At 36.2% G+C, this 20,030-nt stretch overlaps 1 protein-coding gene across 2 annotated transcripts in view; it reads left to right on the plus strand.

Moving 5' to 3' along the window:
* The window catches only part of PDE7B (phosphodiesterase 7B), a 178,810-nt gene that overhangs the window by 132,850 nt on the left and 25,930 nt on the right, over nt 1-20,030 (plus strand). For both annotated transcript variants that reach the window (XM_070733596.1, XM_070733597.1), the window contains 4 exons: nt 5,012-5,095; nt 15,370-15,521; nt 18,538-18,601; nt 19,719-19,814. In XM_070733596.1, coding sequence (XP_070589697.1) covers nt 5,012-5,095; nt 15,370-15,521; nt 18,538-18,601; nt 19,719-19,814 — 396 coding nt within the window. The remainder of the gene's footprint in view (nt 1-5,011; nt 5,096-15,369; nt 15,522-18,537; nt 18,602-19,718; nt 19,815-20,030) is intronic.

Below are 20,030 nucleotides of genomic sequence, written 5' to 3' on the forward strand. Positions count from 1 at the left end.
GGACATTGAATTTAAATCCTTCCATACAGATATGAGTGGGAAGAAAAGCCATTTGCTTAGAACTCAATATGATCTTGTCACACATAGTTAATCTCTTCCAGGGCCAAAGTTCTGCTATCTTTCCGATAAGAGATTTTTTTTCCCCCTGAACAATTTCTGACAGATCACAGCCTAAAGTAATGTTTTCTTTTTCTTTCTTTCTTTCTTTCTTTCTTTCTTTCTTTCTTTCTTTGTTTCCTTCCTCCTTCCTTCCTCCTTCCTTCCTCCTTCCTTCCTTCCTTCCTTCCTTCTTTCTTTCTTTCTTTCTTCCTTTCTTTTCTTTTTTGCTTTCTTAATTCAGATTTGTAATTAACCTCTACTTTCATAGCGTAGCATTCCTTACTGAAACCAGTCTGTTGTTGTTGTTGTTGTTGTTGTTGTTGTTGTTGTTGTTGTTGTTATTATTATTATTATTATTATTATTATTATTATTATTATAGTTGAAAGGGACCTTACAGGTCATCAAGTCCAACCCCCTGCTTACACAGGAAACCCTACAGCACCCTACAGCACCCCAGCTAAATATTAACTCCAGGTTTTTGCCTCATTGAGATATAGAAGCAGACATCTGAGTTAACGTTGTGCTGACAGGACAAAAATAAAAATATAAAGATGGCTTCAAGGCCAATGGTTAAATCTAGCAAAAGCTGAGCAGGCAAAAATGGCATGATGCTGATAAGCTGTTTTTCATTACTATCTGTGAAATTTCAACTGCTAAAATGTATGTGGAGTGCCTTCAGAAGGGGAAAAGAACAAGTTCAGCTATGGCACCAGAGTAGAAAAAATGGAAGGGGGCAGACAGCAGCTGAAAGAAGATTTTTGGCAGGAAACTGCTACTGGGTTTGGATCTTTTTCTCAAAACATTTTTTTCTTTCAGTCTCCATATTAATACACATATTTTTGGTAAGGTGGTGTGAAGGCTGGCAATTACATATTAATTGCATAATTTAAAAAATGCATTTTACAATAATGTAACATTTTAGAAACATTTAACAAAGTACCCCGCTGCAGGGTTGCCATAGCAACCCCATGCATTATCTATTGCTAAGTGAGCAATTTAGTTATATCTCCCTTCCTGTTCTCTGCACTAAAACAAAACAAACCCCCTATTCCGTGTAAAGTATGCAATCCATAAAAGCTAAGTTAACATGCATCCCTTGGAACAAAAACCTACATAATATACCTGAGTAGTAATATCTAATTATCAGGATTTCAGCCAAGCTTCTCAAATTCACCCATTTTTTTAATTTTTTAAATTTTTTCTCCACCATAAAACCATGCATATACAACAACACACGTATCTTCAAAGAATAATAGCATACTTATAAAGTCTCTTTCATATAAAATAATAAAAAATCCTAAACATCAATTATTCATTCTATCTAAAGAAGAAAAGCTATATCTAATTTTAACTTAAGAAACAATAGCCTAAACAGTTTTCTTCCTTTTTCAATTCTAGTACTCTATTTTTAACTCTTAATTTCCATTTTGAATCTCTTTTTAATTTAGATTTAAAACATGTGTTATACTGTATATTTAACTAGTGCTGCCTCCAAATTAATCCATTTGTAATGTTTTAGGAAGAATTTCCATACCTAAGCATATTTTCACAGCCATAAGGCTAGAAAATTTGGTTCCCATCCTGCCCATTGAAATCTATTTTATTTCTATTTTAAATGGAAAGCTTAAATGTATTTGAGCTGGTTCCTTCAAAGGAATCTTAAAAAATGTTTCCCAAGATTGAATAACATCAAGGAGCTCAAATTCCTAGCAGGTACATCTTTTGCCCTGTCAGTGCCCCCTTGAGAATAAATTAACTCAGCCCACTTTCAACAAAGGCAAGTCTCAATAAAGCAGAATATTTTTAGGTCAGGATTGAAATGAGGGATCCTTGGTGCTCTCTTACCTTCATTGTTTTCTTGTACATGTTTCATTACTCAAAGTAGGTAACATCACCACAAGTTAGAGAGTCTCAAGAGGACCCCCAAAAAAGTGTGTCCTGAAGACAGCATGTAGCTCCAGCTTAGTAAGCCTCAGTTTTCTAGAGCAGGAGTCTCCAACCTTAGCAGGTTTAAGCCTGGCGGACTTCAACTGCAGAAATCTGGAAGTTGAAGTCCTCTAGGCTTAAAGTTGCTGATGATTGGAGTTCTAGAGGCAGCTTTTTCTAGAAGAAACATGAAGAGGAGATGGTGTGGTGGTGGAAACAGGGGCTATGACAATTAGAACGTCTGGAATGGAAGAAGAGATGGTGAAAGGAAGGAAATCTTGTTTAGAGAATATACGGTATATATCATATATATTCTCTCCTTCTCTCTCTCTCTCTCTCTCTCTCTCTCTCTCTCTCTCTCTATATATATATATATATATATATATATATATATATATATAACTCAGGATATCACGCCTAATCTACAACCATTAACTAATCAGCATACCTCAGCTACATCAACGACCCCAATTGTTACCCCACTGACTCACCAGGAAGTTTCTACACAGCAGGCAATTGCTGAGCCATCAAACCACACCCAGCCACCAGTATTTATAGAAGGAAGGCAGCTCAGGTCTCACAAGAATAAATAAATAAATAAATAAATAACATTGCAGGTTTAAAACTTTTCCTAGCCCACTCTCCTGCTGCGGATCTAATAGCATTTTGTAGAGATAGAGGTCATGCAGAGGTTGTGTGCAGCAAACTATCTACCTCAAGCAGGTCTCTCATACCTACATGATCTTACCCAGTTCACATCACTACAATGATGTAGGACACTATCCCTGGTTGATATGCGATCTTGTCTAGGTTGTATCAACAGAACATTCTTAAGGATTGGCGAGGATAATTCACCAATAAAAATGCTGTTGCTCTTTGTTTCCCCTTGCTGCTTGGAAAACAATATAAAAGCAATAAACACTGCAAAGGCAGTCAGACATGTTAGCATCCTGCAAAGACTGGTCTCTAACTCCATCAGCATTTCTTCTTTGACAACTGAGTTGTAGCCAATCAGCACAGAAATTTAAATGTTGCACTTTATTTTACGTTTGTCTGGGGCTGATGTTCCAGACATGGGAAGCTGTCAACAATACTTTCTGCCTTTCCTGACAGCTGCCTAATAAACTAAAGACAAACAAAGTGCTGCCTAGCTCATAACAACTGGCTCGTTACAGTTCCCATAATGCTTAGCATATAGTGCAATATATAGCATTTTCTACCAGATAAGAAGAATCATCCAGACTTAAATCACCCAGGGGCAATTACTCTTCTTCTTTCTTTCCTGTCCTGAAGCCACAGAGACTCTGGCCAAGGGAATAATATCATTGAAATGAGAGAGACCAGGTATTCAGATTATTGTTTTCAAGGTTTAATAGCAATAGCATTTGGATTTATATACTGCTTCATAGTGCTTTTACAGCCCTTTCTAAGCAGTTTACAGAATCAGTATTTTGCCCCCAACAATCTGGGTCCTCATTTTACCCACCTAAGAAGGATGGAAAGCTGAGCCAATGGTGAGATTTGAACTGCTGAATTACAGCTAGCAGTTAGATTAAGTAGCCTGCAGTGCTGCATTCTAACCATTGCACCACCCTGGCTCTTGAGTATTATAATCAGTGTGGGGAAAAGCAAACCAATTTTCTGCAATTGGCAGGATAAGGCATGATGTCAATGGAAGACTCATATTTCACCCCAGATATTAAAAAAAAATTCATCCACAATTCTCAATTTTGTCTACTCTGGAAAACCCCTGGATGCTGAAAAAGGATTCCTTGTTTGAAGAGAAAAGTTTGTTATTTATACTTTGAAATATCTTTATTTGCATATTTATTTGTACTTCAGGATTGTACTCTCCCATTATTCATGGCCAGTGCTTATCATTTTTTAACCAATGTATGTGTTTGATTGTAATCTCAGAGCTGTGTTCAGTTCTGGAGACCTCACTTACAAAAAGATATTGATAAAATTGAACGGGTCCAAAGACGGGCTACAAAAATGGTGGAAGGTCTTAAGCATAAAACTTATCAGGAAAGGCTTAATGAACTCAATCTGTATAGTGTGGAGGACAGAAGGAAAAGGGGGGACACAATCAAAACATTTAAGTATGTTTAATGGTTAAATAAGGTTCAGGAGAGAAGTGTTTTTAATAGGAAAGTGAACACAAGAACAAGGGGGCACAATCTGAGGTTAGTTGGGGAAAAGATTAGAAGTAACGTGAGAAAATATTATTTTACTGAAAGAGTAGTAGATACTTGGAACAAACGTCCAGCAGACCTGGTTGGTAAATCTACAGTAACTGAATTTAAACATGCCTGGGATAAACATATATCCATCCTAAGATAAAATACAGGAAATAATATAAGGGCAGACTAGATGGACCATGAAGTCTTTTTCTGCCGTCAATTTTCTATCTATACAGTACTGAAGACACTAGAGGTTTCTCCCTGGCAGTATAACACAATGTTGGTTGAATAAATAAAACTCTACAGGGTTTTTTTTTTAAAGCAACTTTATTTTCTACGTAGAACGGGTATCACATTCAAGGCCTGGGGGCTGGATCTGGCCTGCAAGTTGCTTAAAACTGGCTTGCGGGGCTTCCTTGGAAATCGCAAAGGTGCCTCTGCCAGTGAAAATGGAGCTTGGGAGAGCTGCCTGCAGCCCTCCAGGGCTCCATTTTTGCTGGCACAGGGTTGCAGGAAGCTGTTGCAGTTGAAAACGGAGCTCTGGAGCCGTTTTCATTGGCAGAATGGTCAGGCCACCACAGTTGCCCCCAACTATTAGTCCCCTTGAACTGGCCATGCCCTCCCTGCCCCCCCTGCCCAAGGTCAAACACAATCCAAATGTGGCCTTTCAATAAAATCAAGTTTGACGCCCCTGACGTAGACCCTTCTGAATTGATCTCACTCTTAAATAACATATAAGGGGTTAAATAATTATTGGAGGGGGAAAAGAGTACCTCTAACATTGCCCCATTGTATTTTGCAGGAGATGTACGCCTAAGAGGTCAGACAGGGGTTCTTGCTGAGCGACGTGGTTCCTATCCATTCATAGACTTCCGTCTTCTTAACAGTAAGTATAGCACACACTGAAATGCTTCCAGGAAAGAGGAAATGTGTTTTATTTTATTTATTTATTTTATTTCTCCAAATGTATTAAATGGAAAATGTTTGCATGAATGTACCGTGCTATTCTCTTTCAGGATAAACAGGGTGCAGAAAAGGGATAAGAAATACTAAAAGAAATTAAGCAATAGCAAAACAATATCTCAAAGGAAATATAATTACAACTAATTTTTAATCAACCTCATTCACTAAATATTTCTATCCTGGCCAGTTATGCTGACTTCTATGAGCATGTTACCTTTAGTTCATAAAACTCTCTCTTTTTAAGGGTCTCATCAAATCTATTCAATTGAAAATTTCCTAATTTCCTAATTTCTGCACTGCTCATCTCACTTAAGTGAATCTTGATGCTTTAGTTCTTTTCCTTGCTCTCAAACTGTGCTTCCTTCAGCTTCTAATGAAAAGGCAGAGTGAAAATATAGTCAATGAATCAATAATAGAGGAAAACTGGTGACATTGTGGTTATGTGCAACTCTACAAACATATAATGGAAGAAGCGTGTCCTAAGAATGGACTTTGAGCATGTGAGTTTTCTGGGAAACCAAATAAAATTATCATGAGCAGCCTTATTAATAATAACACTACTTAAAAGGAGAAGCAAGAGAAAATTGAATTGAATTCAAAATTAGAAAATATGTGATGATCACAAAAAATCCCACATGGATATGACATACATTTTAAACTATAATTCTTAAAGGTTTTCTAATCCACTGTTTATTACTTATCAGTTTTCCACATCTGCTTTTTTGCAATCTATCATTAAATAGGTATTCAGGAATATGCTATCCTAATAGTTAAACTGCTGCATTTCTGTTAATTTTCACTTTTAGTTAACTGAGTAGCTACTTTTCAGGCAATGTGGGTGTGTCTTTGAATAAATGTTTCAAAAGATCAAGGCATTCAGTTGCATAATGCTGTCATATGTTCACAATTCCTCTCATCACTCAACACTGTATCTTAGGGAATATTGTGGAAAATGTTAGATCATTTCCAAACAACCTTATGGATCAAGTGGAAAGGCAATCCATATGGCAAAAGACATCATGGAAAGGAACTCTTTGCACCACTACAGTACTTTTAGCTCTAACTTCTACTTTTCATGCATGTTTACATAATACATGAGAACAAAAAAATAATGCAAAAAACAACATAAAATAGGTGGCATATCAGTGCTTATAAGCAAATTACCGGTAATTAATTGGCCTATGTTATATATTTAATATTTTTATTATATTTATTTTATTATATCATGACCCATGTTGGTGCAATGGTTAGAATGCATTATTGCAGGCTAATTCTGCCAATTGCCAAGGGTTCAATTCTCACTGAATCAAGGTTGACTGAGCTTCCCATCCTTCTGAGGCTGTAAAAAGAAGACCCAGATTGTTGGCAGCAATATAATGACTCTTTAGAGAGAGCTGTAAAGGACTGTGTAGCAGTATGTAAGTCTAAGTGCTATTGCTATTGGAATAATCATTCAGTAACTTTTAGTCTTGTTAAATGTGTTGTGATCACACCAGGGGTAAAAATCCTAATGAAATCAACAAGCTAATTTTAATCTCCTATGCCTATGTAAATAAACCACTCATAACAACCCTCTGTGTGTGAAACCTTTACTATTCTTTTACCCTCTCTCAGAATGTGATATGGGGATGTTACCTGTTGGCTGTGGGATGCACATTTCAGATTTCAAAAATCTCTGTATCAAACATTTACTTCATTCACTTTTTTCTTATTGGAAGCTAGTCTAATTCAAAAAGGATTTTCCTGGTAAAGCAGTGATAATTTAATTCTCTGATTGACTTAGTTGCTTGTTGAGCCATTGAAGCAGATCCTTTTGGTAACTTGTATGTAATAATTAAAATTAGCTTTCATTATCATGTCATACTGCCCGTCAGTGGCTGATAGAATACACTTCTTGATTGCCTTAATTAAGAACAAGAGGAAATTCCATGCTGCATTGTTGAAATGGGATCAGTGATTCACACCATAGTTTATAAAAAATGAAATATGCTCTTCATGTATTGTCCCTAACTGAAAACTGGTTATTAAGGATCAAAAGCCAAAGCCAAGAAAAAGCAAAGATTTAAGAACAATGTCAATATACCTCTTATCAAGAAAACAAGGGTTATATGAATAATTTTTCAAGAATTCTTACTCAAGGTATTAATGATTACGTTCAAATTATTATATACTTTGGGGTGTTTACACAAAGATCCAGCTTTTCAGTCCATGATGGTGGGAAAGGGACAAGGAACATGAGAAGAAGACAATCTACAAAAATAGCAACAATGGGTCCATTATTGGGGAGCTAAAGGACCAAGTTAGGGTCAAATTATCATGGGGAAGATCTATTTTTGTTCAGATAAGAGTAAGAGTCAATACATTCTTGATGATTCATAATCAGTTAATATATCTCACCTTCAGTTTAATCTACCTAAAATAATAGTGTCTTCAGTATAACATTTTAAAAGACATTATTATTTTAGGTAGGTTAAAAAATCCTACAAAAATTCTAATTTCTAAAATTAAAAACCCCAATTTCATAGAATTGCTTATTACATGGTTTAATTTCTAGTTCTTTGATTTTCCTTGCTGCCTTCCTCTGAATTATTTCAGTCTCTTTGAATTCTTTAAAAATTATAACAGCAACAGCCAGGCACAGTACTTGAAGGTAAGAGGTGAGGAGTCTGATCAATGGAAAAAGCTAGTTGAAGAAATATATTTAAATGCAGTGCTTCTGTTGATGCAATTTAAGTCTGAATTTATCTTTTTGCAGAAGCTAAATAATGCAGACTCATATTCAATTTGTAATTCATTATTTTTACAAGTTTTATTATAAAGACAGATATCCCCTATCCCCTAGTTTTATTATAAAGACAGATATCCCCTATCATATTCAATTTGTAATTCATTATTTTTACAAGTTTTATTATAAAGACAGATATCCCCTATGTGTAGTTGGTTCCTGTTTCCTAAATGACAAAAAAATACATTTTTTATTTCTCTGTTCTGATGTACTAGATACACATTTTGTGTCATCTGTGAATTTAATATATGTTCTTTGTATCTCAACATCCAAGCATTAGAACATAACCTTAAAGTACCATGTTCCAGCTTCCCAATATTATGAATCCCAATTTAATTAAGTTAATGTATCCTTATGAAATTGCTGGGAGATGTTACCTATTGAGTTGGGGGTCAAGTGATGACCCATTGCAGGCTGAGCTGGAGACCCTGTTGAAGTCTTGAACTGGTTTTTTGGTGGCTTTTAAGGACTGGGTAGTCATGGGAGATATACATTGACATTATTCCTTTGAAGCTGGAATTTCTGTTTGATGTACACATCCGAGCCATTTGGTAACATCAGTCCCAGGAGATACTCTTGATGCCACCTAAACGTGTAATTTAGTGAGAGTCATGGCTGCTTTTTCATCAGTGGGTGGAAGCCGTGGATTGGGGAGGGGTCTTTTGTCCAGCTTTGGTTGCAGTGTACTAGTGACAGTGCTACCCTTTATCACCAATTGGTTGGACAACTGTAATTCCACATGTGGTTTCTTTTCAAGATAACCTGGAAGGTACAACTGGTACAGAATGCAGTGCCGAGACTATCCCTGGCACAATCTCACTACAGCAGAGGAACACTGATTTTAAGACCACTGAGATGGCTGCCAGTAGATTTCCAGGACAGTTCAGTGTGCTGATAAAGCCATATACAGTTTGGTATAAAATTTACTATGGGCTACAGATATTGGAAAGAGAGAGGCCGGGAGAGAGGTTTTGCTAGACTTTTGGATTCAACAATGTACTGACAAGATGAAATAGGATGAACCATATACTGTGTATATGGGTATAGAATTCTGTTTGAAGAAACACTCCTCCATTTTCCAAATTCCCACCATCATTTTAAACTGTTAGATTCATTACCCAAAACCAATTTGAATATTCATTTTATTTTATTACTCCATACCAATCTCTTGAAGCATTTTGAACCTGTTGCAGTACTTTTATCCATTTAAAGTATTTTCTTGTATCGTAAGCATAGCTTTTAAAAAAATAAGGTGGGTTCCCCCCCCCCCCATTTTTTACTTAAACATATCATCTTCCACAGCGTGTCATCTGGGTACAAATGTCTCTGTGCTTTTACAGTCAAAATTTACAGTATTCGTTACTCTGATAATAATTCTCTATTACAATAATAATAATCAACATTATAACTCTATTCATTCTTCCTCTTAACATATCTTCTACTGAAAATATAATATTAAATGTAATAATCTTAACAATCTTGTTAATAATCATATTGTTTACATCTCTTTATGTTCTTTATTTCACCGATCTCCATTATTTCTCACTTCTATTTTTATTCTCCAACCATCCATAAAATAGCTCCCATGTAATATAATATTGTTTGTTCTTTCTCCTTTATAGCAAGCATTAATCTATTCATTTCTGCACATCATAATATTTTCCTAATCACTTTCTCAACCGTAGGGATCTCATCACTTTTCCAATTATGTGCAAATACAATTCTATCTGCAGTTAATACATGTATAATTGAATATGCATTTCCTTAACTATAAGTTTTGAGCAAAATCCCCAACAGAAATATTTCTGATTCTAAATTGGTGTAATGTGGGTTACATTTAATATATATGTAAGTAAGTAAGTAAATGTGCTACTTTATCATCTTTTCCACCCACAAATTGTATTTTTATTCAATTTTTTTTGCCTCTAGACATGTCCACCACATATGATAAAAGTATAGCTTTTCTTACTTAGAAACAGTTTATATTCTTTAATATTATCTCCACCAGGATTTAATTAGTCAGTTGATCATTTTCCACAGTTTCTAAAACTGAAATACAGTAGTCCCTCACCTATCGCTGGTGTTACGTTCCAGACCTGGCCGCGATAGGTGAAATCCGCGATGGGGAATTTATCGACTGATAGTACTTATTTAAGTATTTATATTGTAATTGTTTGGTAAGTTTTCATTGTTTTAAGTGTTTATAAACCCTTCCCACACAGTATTTATTTTAGATACAGTATTTAAATACAGTATTTACAATTTTAGATTTTTATTTTTTTTAAAACCTGCCGATCGAGTTCGACGGGCTGTTTAAATCTGCCGATCGACTTCCTCAGAAACCCGCGATGAAGTGAAGCCGCAGTAGGTGAAGCGCGGTATAGCGAGGGACTACTGTATATACTTTAAACCATGAGATTGGTTTTTTAAAAATTTGTTACCTGACCTTCTGTTCCAAGGAAAAGGGTGTTGTGATGATAACGCAGGATATTTTTCAACTGCCACAAGGAAGAGAGAAAACAAAGTTAAAGAGCCATTAAGATGATAAATGAAAAAGCTGGCTATATTCTATTATTACAGGTTCATTTGCCTTAAGGGGGAACAGGAACAGGGAAAGAAGGGCATTTCCTTTCTTTGACTTCACAATCAGCCATAAAATATTAACTCTTTAAAAAATGACTTCAAAAGAATCTAGGTAAAAGAGCTTATCTTATAAAATTCCGTGTGTGTTTAATCATTGTGCTTATAATACAATATATATTATTGTGTGTAAGGGTGTGTGTAAGGGGGGAGGTGTAAGGGGATGGGAGTTGCAAATATTTGCCACCTTAGAACCATCTTAAAGGAGAATATTCCTCAGGATTGAAATCAGGGGTCTCTCTGAGTTTGCTTGTTGTCTTTCAAACATTTCATTACCCTAACTAGGTAATATCATCATTACTACAGAGAGTAAGGAGAGCGGTTTGCTGTCAGTTTATATTCAGGTGTCTTGCCTGTCTGTGTGGATGGGGGAAGTCTTAGGGATTCTTTGGTTGGCCAACAAAGAGCTATTAGTAAACACCCCAACCAAAAAATCCCTAAGACCACCCGACCCACACTGATAGACAGGCAAGACAATAGAATATAAATTAACAGCAAATAGCATTCCTTACTGATGATGTTACCTTGTTAGGAGAATGAAACATCTGCAAGAAAACAAGCAAACTCAGAGACCAACAGGGAACCCTCATTTCAATCCTTAGGGTTCAATCCCCAATATCTCTTATCATTACCTGGGCTGGTTGGGATGCCATGCAGTTTGAGTTCACGAACTTAAGGAGTGCAGTAATGAAATCAATTAAGCCTCATGTATCCCAGCGACCGGTCAGAGCCCAGTCAGCCTTCTCCAGGTCCCATCAGCCAAGCAATGCCATCTGGTGGGTCCTAGGGGAAGGGCCTACTCTGTGGCAGCTCCGACCCTCTGGAACCAACTTCCTCCAGAGATTCGCTCCACCCCCACTCTCCTGGCCTTTCAGAAGGCTTTAAAAACTTACCTTTGCCGGCAGGCTTGGGGCCGTTGAGCTCTAATACCTTGCTCCAGCCATTAATATGATTATGGTATGAATGAGAGTGGTTGCATGGTTTTATATCATGGATTTTTTAATATTATTTTTAATATTGGGCTTTTGAACTGTTTTATATTTCTTTTTATATGTTGTAAGCTGCCCTGAATCTTTGGAGAAGGGCAGCATATAAGTTGAATGAATGAATGAATGAATGAATGAATGAATGAATGAATGAATGAATGAATGAATGAAAGAAGACAATGATACTTCTATTAGAAAAAATATATCAGTTTTTGAGAGATTATTATTCATCAAAATAATGTGAAGTATTGTTAGCTGAACAATAAACTTAAGTATTTCTTTACTTAAGTTATGTACTCAAGTTGAAATGTACTTTTTACACTTGGAATTGATGCCTCTTTTTTCTCCCCTTCTCTGTGACTATGGGTATTTAAGAACACATGTGCATGCAACGTGCTTTTATAAATTGAAAGCCTGAAGGCCAAGGTGGTGGTTGTTTTTTTGACTACATTTAAGATATTCTGCCAAAAACTGAGTGCAGGACAAAAATGATTTTAAATAAGTAAATATTTACTTTAAATAAGAAAAAATTAACTTCAGCCAGTGGAGCATTGGAAAAATCCAAAGCTTTAGCCTTCAAAATCCATTTGCATTAACCAGGTAAGTTTTATTTTGGAAAAACTAAAATGTTTAGTTTTAATACTGAGGGGAAGATTTGTTTTTCTTTATTTAATTTAAGATATTATTAAATCAAAATAAAATACATATATCCCAGGGCACCTTGCAAAACATTTTAAAGCCTTACTTCTGAAATAAAAGTAGCAATGTTTTGTGTGTGGCCAAAGTAATCATGTCAGTAGCACTGCATTTGAATATTGAGTAATCAAGTCAGATTGATTTTAATATTCTCTTTTTTAATTAGCTTATAATTTTTATGTAATATGGGAAATGCTATACTTTAATGTGGATACGCCTTACATAAAGACTACTAAAGAGTGTGGAAAATATTAAAAAAGGGACACAAGAAAGTTTAGTTTGAAATCTTTGTCTTAGGTACTCTATGTTACTATATTGAGATGAATTGAAAAAAATGTTCACGTTTTGCTCTTTGAATATAACAATCATTTTAAGGAAGCTTTGCAGAGATGTTAATATGATAAGTACAGTTGATTTCTCTCTTTTGGATTTACAATGTAGAAGGAAAACACTGTGAATTTGCCGGTAAGGACAAAGAGATAGTAGAACAGAAATTCATTTAAAATTACCTAGATATTAAATTCAGGCACAAAATAGTGTGTATTACAATCATGTTTTGTTTTATTTCTTAAATGAAATATGAGGATGCATATAAGAGCTACCAGGTACAAAAATCAGAATAACCAGAAGATGAAACTAAAAGGATGTATGTAGGAAACGTTTGTGCCATTCATGATCCTGTGATCAATACATAGATTTGAAACCAGAATTATTTCTGCCAGAACAGTATAATAAAGAGATCACATGTTTAATTCTGCATGTACTAATGGCAGCAAGAATAGTGTTTGCACAACAATAATACAATGATGAGATCCCAACAGATGAAAGTGTAATTTAAAAAATATTAGAATGTGCTGAGATGGTTGGATTGACACTTAAGATAAAAGAAAAGGAAGGAACAGAATACTTTTTATTTTTTTTATTTTTTATTTTTAAAATATTTTTATTTTTCTCCATTTTTATAACAAAACACATACGCCTTAAAATATATCAATGATATACGGTGTTCCCTCGATTTTTGCGGGTTCAAACTTCGCGAAAAGTCTATACCACGGTTTTTCAAAAATATTAATTAAAAAATACTTTGCGGGTTTTTTCCCTATACCACAATTTTCCCAGCTGCTGACATCATATGTCATCGCCAAACTTTCATCTGCCTTTAATAAATATTTTTTTTAATAAACTTTAATAAATAAACATGGTGAGTAATAATCTAAATGGTTGCTAAGGGAATGGGAAATTGCAATTTAGGGGTTTAAAGTGTTAAGGGAAGGCTTGTGATACTGTTCATAGCCAAAAATAATGTATTTACTTCCGCATCTCTACTCCGCGGAAATTCAACTTTCGCGGGCGGTCTCGGAATGCATCCCCCGCGAAAATCGAGGGAACACTGTATATACATTTTCAATATTTCACAAACCAATCTCTTATTTTGCACCTTTTTCAACTCCTGTTCTTCAGTCTGTCTCTACACTCCTCTCCCTCAACCTTCATCCCTTTTTCCTACTTTCTTACTCCTTCTCTCCCACTTCTCCTTTCCTCCATTCCTCTTCTCCCTATTAACTCTCTATATTTTCTACTTCTTTCCACTCCTTCTCTTCTACCTCCCCTTTCTGCTTCCTCTTCCTCCTTCTGATACCATTCCCTGTGTGTCTCTCATCCTCGCTCAACTTATATTTGGCAGACTGATTCCACTCCGAGTCTTCGGAGAGGGGTGGCATACAAATCTAATAAACAAACAAACAAATAAACAAATAAACAAATAAATTTCCTTATTTTTTAACTAACGGTGCCACTTCAAATAATTATTTTTGTTTCATTTCTATGTTTAGAATTTGTATAAACTTGACATATGTTATACCACTCTAATGCCACCTAATCCTTAGTTTTGTCTCTTGGGTCAACCACCAATTAATTCAAATTTTATTCTTAAAACATTACTATGACTTAATTTTACTAGCTAATTATTATTTCTTGTGCCTCTTAATTTTAGGTCTTATTGTTCCCTCTCTTCTTAATATGTTTTCTTATCTTTGTTTTTTTCCTATGACCATTAGTTCCAGATGACCAATGAATAATCCACCTTGTATTTTTCAATTTATCTTAAAATATCAAGCTAATAGTTCTTGTTCACTTTTACATTATATTTACTTCAATGACATCAAAAATCCTCAAATTCATTTCATTGTATTATCATGTTTACAAAGTGTTCTTATCATATATCAGACATATCTTATAAAGAAATAATAATTTTAGAATGTATGCTTTCTTCTAATAATTCATTTGATACAACCAGTCTTAAATCAACCTAATAAAGATTATAGCGCTACAATGAGAATCTTTTTTAAAAAATTCAATAATCACATTGTTTATTCAATCTAAACCTATACTCCATACTTCCAATCTTAAATCTTTTAGTTAAGTCTTATTCCCTATTTGTGGCTGCCACGGCTAGGATAATGTGTCATTTCCCAGAGACCGCTGGTCGGGAGCTCTTGTTGGCTCCTTGGGGGTGGGAGTTTCCACCCCTCCCAGGAAATCTGATGGTGTTTCCAAGCCAAGCAGATCCCCCAAATGGTGTTGGGGAACTCCATGTCACTGCAGCATTTGGCCACATCCCTCTCCTCGAAACAGAATACTTTTTAACATGGGATATATTTTATCAATAATTAACTAACAGAAACGGGTTAGAATTTTTAAAAAGAATTTAAAGAGGTAATAAAAATTTGTATTGCACGATGAACAAACTAATTGTATCATTATTTTGTGATTAATATTAATGTCTATTATGATTACCAGTATCATTATGGTTATTGTTGTACCTTTACTCAAAGTCGATCATGCCCAGACAACACATTGTTAAGGCAGTCTGGTTTAGGCAATAGAAAACCATAAACAAGTGATACAGTATTTTTATTCTTTCTAGTTAGAACAACGATCACATTTTTAAATAGTAGTAACTTATTTCTTGTAGGAAAATAAGAGCATAATTATATTATTCATAAATTTTAAAAACAGCTAACCAAGATTTTGTGAAGTTGGTGTTTATTATTTTAAGTGAAGATCTTCTGTCCCCATTTTTCCCCGTAGATACCATTTACTCTGGAGAAATTGGAACAAAGAAAAAGGTTAAGAGACTGCTAAGTTTTCAGAGATACTTCCATGCATCCAGGCTATTGCGTGGAATCATACCACAAGCCTCACTGTACTTATTGGATGAAGAATACCTTGGTCAAGCAAGGGTAAATAGCAATCTATTGTATCAAGTTCAGTTCTTATATTCAAGCTGCATTTGGAGTCTCATTCCTAGTTTAATCTTAATTTGATTGATTAATTGTTATCTTGTCTTTATTATTTTCATGAAAAATTCAACACAGCAAACATACCTTATATCCTGTCCACCTATTTTCCCCATAATAAAAACCCTTTGAGGTGGGCTGGGCTGAGAGAAACTAAGTGGTCCAAAGTCATATGTCCAGCTTGAGATGCTGAACTTCATTAGAACGTTCCTCGTGCCATTCTTTAACAATTCTTGCTCTATGGATTGGTGCATTATCATCTTAAAAGATGGCGTCCCCCTCTGAAAACAGTTCTTGAACCATAGGATGAATTTAGTCGGCCCAAAACCCCCATTTGTCTTTGAGAGCAGAGGTTTTCTAATTGCAGCTCCTCCATGGAATCCAGATTTGTGAAGCTCCCTTTGAACAGTTTTTGTGGAAACTGGGTTCTCACATGTCTATTGAGCTCTGCAGTGATTTTAGGAGCTGTGGTCTTGCGATCTGCTCTAACAATTGGCTTTAGAGTCCGACAGTCTCTCTCAGACAACTTTGACTTTCGACCAGACCTGTGCTTGGCTGAGGACGTTTTCCCTTCTCTTTCAAAAGCAGTCATTACTTTTCAGACATTACCTCTTGAAACGCCAAACATTCGGGCACTTCCTGTTACAATTTGGCCTCTTTAAAAGTCTGAGAGGTCTGCCATTTCTAGAAGGTTATAACCAATTTCCTTAAATTTCTGTTTAAAAAAAAAGGTAGTTTATAAAAACATATCAAATAACAGAATTTAAAAAGACATTAAAATATGTCAAGTTTTGATTGATTTGAACATGTTCAAACATTATGATGCCAAAAAGTCAAGTGTTTCCATTTTTTTGTCCAACCCCCTGTATCTTGCCAGACTTGGGGCAATTAGGTCTCAGCCCCCTGGCCAACAAAATGAGATGTATGATTGAACTGATATGGCTGTTTTTAAATATTGGAATTTTTAGATTGCAATTTTAAATTTAATTAGATTTGTCTTTATGTTGGATTGTCATTTTATATGTTGTGAGCCGCCCCAGGTCCTCGGAGAAGGGTGGCATACAAATCTAATTAATAAAATAAAATAAATAAAATAAAAATGTCTCCTCAGGATCAAGCTTTCAATCTGTCTCTTTAAGACTTTAAGAACCACCCAGAGTTTGGAGTGGTATGGCTTACTATAATTACATACATTTTGATTACGTAACAGAACTCAAGTATAAACCATGATTTATAAATCAAAGTGGCAAACCAAATATAGATTGTCCACGACTTAAAAGCAATACTTAGTGACTGTTTGAAATTACACCGGCACTGGAAAAAAGTGAATTATATCGCACTTATAACTGTTGCTGCATCCCTTTAGTCAAATGATCAAAATTCAGGCACTCGGCAACCAGCACACTGTTACTATGGTTGCAATCATAAGAGGTCATCTGAGATCACCATTTGCAACCTTCGCAGCCGACTTCTGACAAACAAAATCTATGTGGGAAGCCAGATTTGCCTAATGACATCATGATTTACTTAACCACTATAATTACTCGCTTAACAACTATGGCAAAAAAAAAAAGTTGTAAAACTAGCTATAACTCATTTAACAACCACCTTGCTTAGCTGTGAAAATTCTGGCCCCAATTTTATAACTCAGGACAATATGTGAACCCTGCTGCTATGTTTTATTTTTTTTAAGCCAAAATTCATTCCACAGTTCTGGCATTTCAAATGTGCGTGAATTGTTTTCGCCATCACGCAAATGTAGGCGTTTTAAGTAAGGCATTAAATTAAAATTTACATTATTCGTTTTTAAATAGGGGTTAGGCATCTCAAAGCCTATCAATCCCATGCGATCTCCAAGTCTTTGTTTTATACCTTGGAACCTCCCTAAATAAAAGTGTAAAAATTTTGGAAAAGTTGGGACTCTTAATGGTAAGACCTTGTCAAATAATCTGACGACATAAAAAGGATGAAATTGCTTCAGTTTCTACATGTTATAACATGATCACATTCCTCTATTTACTCAGAATTAGGGACTGGGAGTAGTGGAAATACCCTGTTTCCCCGATAGTAAGACACCCCCGATTGTAAGACGTATCGGGGGTTTCAGGGGGGTCAGCTAATATAAGCCGTACCCCGAAAGTAAGACATATGTCTTACTTTCGGGGAAACACGGGGGTATTGCCGGGGGGGGAGCCCGATGACGTCGCTCCCAAGCTCCCCGCGCGCCCTTCGCCTCGCCGCGGTGCCACCGCCTCTTCCCCGGCTTGGCAAAGCCAAAGCGAGCCGAGCGGGCGGCGGCTTGCAGCGAAGGCGCTCGTCCCAGCAACCGAGTCCTGCCGAGGCTCGGCTGCAAGCGGCCAGCGAGGCCAACCAGCTCCGAGGCGAGCGGCCGGAGCTGCGCCCTCCTTCGCCCGCCTCCTTTCCGGCAGGCAGGTGGGGCTGCCCAACTACACAGAGCGGCTCCTCCCCTCCAGACACACGCTTCCCTGACACGCGTCTGTGGCTCCACGCGTGCACGCCGCTTGGAGCCCTGAGGTTGAACTTGGAAAAGGGCTCACGAGGCTCCTGTCCCGCGGCTGCTCTTCTGGACTCTGGGGAGATGCCTTCGGGAACGCGACCCTTTCAATTTTTTTCCAATGTAAGACATACCCTGAAAGTAAGACGTAGTGGGGCTTTTGGGGGTAAAAAGAAAGTAAGACACTGTCTTACTTTCGGGGAAACATGGTAACTACTATATAACTTCATGCTATACAACTCCATATTTAAATACTTAAATTAGGATAAATAACCTATATTGCAAGCATATAACTTGATTTGATTTCCAGGGTGGTTCTAATTCTAGATGAGGCTTTATTTGTGCAATTGTTGTATCCTGTTTTAAGGATTCTGCTCATTTTAATAGAAAGCACATTCAGCTGGCATATACAAATTATTCTGCATTTTATCTTTTTATTTCCAGCATATGTTATCCAAAGTGGGAATGTGGGATTTTGACATTTTCTTGTTCGACCGCTTGACAAATGGTAAGGTACAAAGAATCAGCACAAAATGCTATTTCGTTAAATCTATGTCCAACAGTAATGTTTCATGTTTTCGCTGATTGCACTCAAGGTTGTTCCTTCAACCTTAAAGCTTGTCTTGTTAAAATTTTTCTTCTTGCGCAACAGGAAGAGAAATAGCCTAAACAGACAGGATAGAAGACTGCAAAAATGCCTTTTTACAGCCGTGATGTTACTATCCTATATATTGGAATTTACCCTATGCAGAACATCTTGGCTCTTGTTGGTACAAAGATACCAACTCTGTAACAAAAGAAAGGAAATAAAGGGAAAAGAAGAGATACCTGAATTGTCCATTTGATATCAAAAGTCTGTAGAGATTTGTGCAAGTTCACAGCACATACATGTCATTTATTGTTGTCATTGAAACTTTTAGTCTTCTAATTTCCTAGTTCAGTGTATGCTAGCCTCCAATCCTCTCCCTTTATTACCCAGGCTAAAAACAACCATCTTATCTTGCTCCTATTGATAGTGTTTGTTATTTTTAAAGCAAACAAACAAACAAACTCCAACAACTGCTTTCTTAGTAACTTCCACGATTTGTATTTAGGATGGTTATGGTGTATTCATACATTCTCCACTTGAGACCTTCCCAAGCAGCTGCCAACAAGCAAAGTCAATTGCAACCCAGATTCATTTAACAACTGCAGTGATTTTCTTAAACAACATAGCAAAAAAAAAAGGTTGTAAAATTGGAAGCAATTCAGTTAACAACCATCTTGCTTAACAACAGAAATTTGGTTCCAATCATGGGTGTAAGTTGAAGACTAACTACTGGTATATTCATCTGTCCATGTGGCAAATACAAGAAATACCCTTATTTCATATCTGAAGTTGGCCCAATACTAGTAGAATGTGGGTAGAAGTATATTCTTGCTATCAGCCCTCTAGATGTTCTGGAAATGTCTTTAGCTGCCATGCTAGCTGGGAATTTGTCTTGTCCAAATAAACTTACGCCGCTACTTGTTTAGGTAATCAAAAATTACTGGAAATATTTCTAGAGTTACAAAGCCTACATTCTACCTACTTCGTGGTATAGTAAATGCAAGTAACTGATATGCTTTGTTTTTTGTTCTTTCAGGAAACAGCCTGGTAACCTTGTTGTGCCACCTTTTTAATATACATGGACTTATTCATCATTTTCAGTTAGATATGGTTACATTATATAGGTTTTTAGGTAAGCACGTTCTTTCATCCCTTGTCAGTGTTGATGCTATCACTCTGTCTCTTTATCTATCACTGATCTCTCTATCTTTATTTATCATTTTTCTCTGACCCATCTCTCATATGTCTGTCTGTCTGTCTGTCTGTCTGTCTGTCTGTCTGTCTGTCTGTCTGTCTGTCTATCTATTATCATCTCTCATCACTCTCTCATCTCTCTCTCTGTCTATCT

This window comes from Erythrolamprus reginae, chromosome 1 (genome assembly GCF_031021105.1).
Source record: "Erythrolamprus reginae isolate rEryReg1 chromosome 1, rEryReg1.hap1, whole genome shotgun sequence".
Classification (NCBI taxonomy): Eukaryota; Metazoa; Chordata; class Lepidosauria; order Squamata; family Dipsadidae; genus Erythrolamprus; species Erythrolamprus reginae.